At 39.4% G+C, this 5,583-nt stretch overlaps 1 protein-coding gene across 1 annotated transcript; it reads left to right on the top strand.

Annotated features, from left to right (window-relative positions):
• Window positions 1-2,078: 2,078 nt before the first annotated feature.
• Window positions 2,079-4,731, top strand: LOC120352020. The gene is made up of 3 exons (XM_039431428.1): window positions 2,079-2,083; window positions 2,640-3,358; window positions 4,691-4,731. The coding sequence occupies exons 1-2, from the start codon at window positions 2,079-2,081 to the stop codon at window positions 3,316-3,318; spliced, it is 684 nt and encodes a 227-aa protein (XP_039287362.1). The 3' UTR covers window positions 3,319-3,358; window positions 4,691-4,731.
• The last annotated feature ends 852 nt before the right edge of the window (window positions 4,732-5,583 follow it).

The raw sequence follows: 5,583 nt of genomic DNA, 5'->3' as shown, positions 1-5,583 counted from the left end.
GACGGCTGATGGTGCTTGCGGTCCCAAACCCAACCCACTCAACTGCAGTGCCAATCACATCGTTAGAGCTAGAATAATGGCTTTTATTGACTAAAATAAACTGAGATAAAATAACAAACTTTCTGATGATTTAGAATAATTCAAACAACTGATTCATGACATATGATTATCATATCATTCTTCCCTCCCAGTAGTGGAACCTACCGGGGCCAATCTAAGAATGTTGACAGAAACTTCTCTTCCATCAGAAAGTCTTACTTGAGCGACATGAGGGTTCAAATGAATAATTTCTACCTTTTCAACTTCAGGATCATGCTTACTGCGTCTTACAAAGGTTTTCATCCATGCCTCCTTGGCGTTGATCAGCCAGGATGGCAAGTTTGTCATAGACGTGGGATTACGAGGATGAATGAACATTCGCTCGTGAGGTGTGCAATTGATGGTCGTGCAGAGAAGCGAGCGAATGCTGCTTAGTGATTCTAAGAGTACCTTTTCCCAGTGAGAAGTATCCATGTTCCTGGACCGTAGGGCTAAACGGATTGTCTTCCAAATTATTCCATTGTAGCGTTCCACCTGTCCATTACCTTGAGGGTTGTAAGGTGTTGTGGAACTGGTAGCTACACCCTTGGACATTAAGTAATCTTTGACATCTTTTGATAGAAAACTGGTCCCTCTATCAGTGTGTGTGTATGAAGGATAGCCGTATGTGGTGAATAAGTCATTGAGATTTTGAATTACTGTTTCTGATGACATGTCTCGACAGGGATAGGCAAAAGGGAAATCTCGAATATTCATCCACAATAGTGAGGATGTACTTGTTTCTAGTTGATGATGGCAGGGGTCCTTTGAAGTCAATGTTGATCCTTTCAAAAGGCCGAGTTGCTTTTATCAATTTTCCTATGAAACAGTTGAATCTTGGCTTCAGCTCTGAGCAGATCTTGCATTCCATGCAGACTTCTCTGATGTCATCTACCGAGTATGGAAGGTTATGAGCTTCAGTCCAGTGAAAAAATCTTGTGATGCCGGGGTGGCAGAGGTCTTGATGATATTTTATCAAGTCTTGTTTTGATGTGATACATCCCATTATCACACATGCTCGAGAAAGAGCGTCAGCAGTTATGTTCTCTTCTCCAGGTCGGTAAATGATCTCATAGGTGTATTGAGATAGCTCAAGGCGCCACCTCATGATTTTTCCGTTCTTCACCTTGCCTCTTGCCGCGCTACTGAACATGAATGAAACAGATTTTTGATCAGTAATAAGTTGAAAGAAACGACCAGATAAGTAATGACGCCACTTCCTAATAGATTCTGCAATGGCATATGCCTCTTTTTCAACTGATGAGTGTCGTTTTTCACTTTCGTTTAGCATTCGTGAAAAGTATGCAACAGGACGTTCATTGTAAGATAGTGTTGCTGCTATGCAGAAATCTGAGGCATCAGTCTCTACAGTGAGAATGCCTCCTTCATCAAAACATGTATTACAGCTGCAGCTACTTCTTTTTTAAGATCTTCAAAAGCTGCAAGGGCCTTTCCTTGAAGAGGAATAAAATTGTAATAAATAGAGACCATTGAAGAGCTAGAATAATGGCTTTATTGACTAAAATAAACTGAGATAAAATAACAAACTTTCTGATGATTTAGAATAATTCAAACAACTGATTCATGACATATGATTATCATATCACATAGTATCTAATGAGTTCACATATATTAAAAGAATGTTCATGAACACTGATCTGCCAATTGAGTAGAATAATTATCTTATAATAATTTTTATCATCATTATCTGCCAATAATAATGAGTAGAATACTTGTTTGCACCGTAGTATCTAATGAGTTCACATATATCAAAAGCATGTTCATGAACACTGATCTGCCATTGTATTCTAAAAGATACATTGGCAGATTCTGTACATCTTATTTGGTTTATCGATCCACAATGGAAATCACCTGAAATACTAAAAATATAACACGGATATTGCACGTGAGCGGTGTTATGCTATATTTATGCCAACTAAATGCCAGTAGCTACCACAGGTCTGTGTCGCAACTCTTCTACCTCAGTGTTGGCTTGTACCATGAGGTTCGTTTCATAAGTTGCCAACAACCTTCTCCTGTTCTGATTCGACACCAGGATATAACATGGTCAAAATTGATCAAATAATTATTACCACTCGAAAGCGACAAGCCGCCTTGGTTCTCAGCATTACAAGCGACACAAGATTGCACAAGCAGCAACCTAGGCCCTTGAATACATGTCGCTTGATTCAAGACTCAGATATATAAATGATGCTTGATGTATTCACAAGCCATTACTTTTAAATAACAGTGCTGTTTGCGAAATGAGAGGACGGCTTTTTAAGACGTTGGTCGCGGTAGGCCATTACACTTAACGCTTGAAAAATGAAGGAGCTCTTTTTAGAATCACCTACCCTCTTGATTCTTTCCACTTTTCCTCCTCTTTTACTTCTTTCGTTATTCCTGTTTTTCTCCCTCTCCTTCACTGTATCATCCTCATCCTTCTCCTTCTTCTCCTCCTTCTCCTCCTTCTCCTCATTCTCCTCCTTCTCCTCGCATTCAGTTTTTCACATAGTTTAATAGGATATTTCAAAATTTTGATTTTCATTGTAATTACGCAGTAATTACCGTGTAACGGTACCAGTGTCAACGACCCCTCCCTGTCAAGACACAACGCAACTGGCCGACGAAATTCTGCAGAGGATAAACAAGGAAATTAACCAAGCTGTCGCAGAGGCTTTCTCCTTCTTCCAAACTGAATTGGATCGACTACAGGGTAAGAACAATGAACTTCGGCAGAGGATGCCAGGAATTGAGAAGGAGACGGAACTAAAAATCGACGATCTTGAACAATATGGTCGCCGTACCTGCCTTCGATTCTTCGGAATCCCTGAAACCAAAGGGGAGTCCACCGACCAAATTGTTCTGCGAGTCTGCAAGGAGAAGGTGAACGTGGAGTTGAAGATCGACGACATTCCACGTTCGCATCGAGTGGGACCAATCCAGCAGCCAGGTCAGGACACGGGCAGAGCAGCCGGCAAGGAGCGTCATCGTCCCATCATTGTGAGGTTCGACGGCTACCGGACGAGGCAGAGGGTGTTCGCAGCCAAGCGGATGCTGAAGAACACTGGCATCACCGTGAGGGAGGACTTGAAACACCGACTGGCAATTTTGAACGCAGCGGCCAACAAGTACGGGATAAGAAACACGTGGACAGTCGATGGCCGCATCAAGTACGCCGTCGGAGAGGGACCTGGACGCCGCATCTACACCGCCGAGCGTCTTGCCGACCTCCAGTAAACACTTCACGGTGTTGGCACATGATATCTTCCTACTAAAGGTGAGCTGTCATTATTCCAATTGTACCACTTCATGTAATCATCGCTCTTCTCCCTTTTCTATTTTCAGTCTTTTATTTTTCGTTAGTCAATTGCCCTATAAATATCATTTTTACTAACTTCTATGTATACGAATCTTGGAATTAATTTCTGCATTTTTGAACATATATTATACTTTTTTTATGGGAAAAATATAATTGGAATAGAGCTAAATCAGTTTAGTTATAGCAATGCATCCAGTATCCTGAAACTCTTTTACTGATTGAATCATCCAATACTCAATCAGGAAACTAGTATTCAATTAGACATAACCGAATGATGTTTCCAGCTAATCCAATGTAACACTTTTCATCTAACGATAGCATAGTACAAAAATAGAAGCTTTTCCACTGTTGATAAAATTATGATAATTGCTCCGAAGCCAAACTTCACTTTAATAATACATTTATAACCTATTTCGAATTGCTGAGTATATACCGCTTCTTCCTCATCACAGGTCATTGTCAATCCGTAATGTTATAATTTATTTATGTTTATCAACAAAGCCTGAATCCCATTTCCACATGTATATTACTAGTGCGTATAGTAAACTTGCAGCAGGATTCAAGTTGACTTTTCGTGGAATTGACAATAACAGAAATAACAGTCATCGTAATAATGACGGTAAACTTATGATGGGCACTTCTATTGTGATTTTCATCATGGTCACATTCCAACCTTCTATTCGCGTATTCTATTTATATATTCGTTATTCTGTTTTCTCATATGCAGTATGACCTGTCTGCAACTTATATTATTATTTCTTCTCTTCCTTCCTCTTCTCATTCTGACCTCCCTCCAATTAGCTCATTTCATGCACAAAACTAGTTATACTGTATATTTTTATAATTTAGGCATGCTTACTTCATTTCTATACCACATTATTAACACTGTACTCTATGCTATCTTTATCAATCCTTTCGCTCTCTCTTACTCACTCCCTCTCTCTCCTTCGATTTTTCTCATCCCTCCAATTTCATTTTCTTATTATCCACCTCATTTTATGCACCGGATTTTTACTACTTTCTTCTAATATCTCTCTCTTCATCCACCTTTTTAGACAATAATCTTACATAATCTATGTGTATTCTCACACAGCTTAGTCCTCTCTGCACATTCTTCTCTCTTATAACCGCCAACTGCAATTTGAAATCAATCTGCTGATTCATATTTCTCGTTCTTATTTTCCATCTCTCTGTACACTCTCTTTTAATTGTCTATCCTCTTAATGACTTCCATATACTTTCTGTACTTTTTCTGCTGTGTTTCTGCTGAATTTTTCTTCCTGTTTTCAGACCTGGTTCCTGTGACTTCTCGCTCGCGCTCTCTCTTGCCGCCGCCCTGGCTCTCTCTCGATCCCCCACCTGCTTGCTCACATCAGCATCTACCACTGCAAACTGCCCACCACATTGAATTATCTGATAAGTTTTATAATAGTGCACTGCAGATTTGGACTTGAATTTCTATTTTTCCAACGGACGCCGAACTATCTGATGCATTCATGACTATTCTTGTATTTGAGATTTTCTTAGTTATAAGCCTTTCTAGTTTTAGTGTTACCTTATACTTTAATTCGTCTGTCACAGGCATAATATTATCTAACAAACTTCACACTCTTAAGAAACTTTATAAAGCCGCTCATCTCAATGTTCAATCCCTCAGCTGCCACATCGATGAACTGAGAGCAATTTTCAGATCTCAAGACTTCAATGTAATAGGTATTTCACAATCATTTCTCAAGCCTAGTATTCATCCTAGCCAAGTTGCATTGCCCGGATATAATATTTTCCGAAACGATAGGCTTAATAAGGCTTGTGGAGGGGTTGCAGTCTTTGTGAAAGATTATATAAAAACAAAAATATCAATCTCATCAGAGCAGGAGTATTCTGCCAAACCTGAATTCATGTTACTTGAATTATCTCCATCTAGCTCTAATAAACTACTTGTTGGTATCTGCTATCGCCCACCAGAAATTGGCCACTTCAGTGACTTCGAAAATGCCTAACTTTCTTTCATGCCTCATTATAATCGAATACTAGTTATGGGTGATATGAACACTGACCTAAATATGACAAATCGTAACTTTGACTACTTTCAACTGACCAGAATATTCCAATGCCTTAATATGACTATCTTACCACTCGACCCAACTCATCATACGAATGACTCTGACACATTCATTGACTTA

Source organism: Nilaparvata lugens, chromosome 6, assembly GCF_014356525.2.
Source record: "Nilaparvata lugens isolate BPH chromosome 6, ASM1435652v1, whole genome shotgun sequence".
Taxonomy (NCBI): Eukaryota; Metazoa; Arthropoda; class Insecta; order Hemiptera; family Delphacidae; genus Nilaparvata; species Nilaparvata lugens.
The sequence above is the reverse complement of the archived record's forward strand: the minus strand, read 5'-3'. Positions and strand labels throughout refer to the sequence as shown.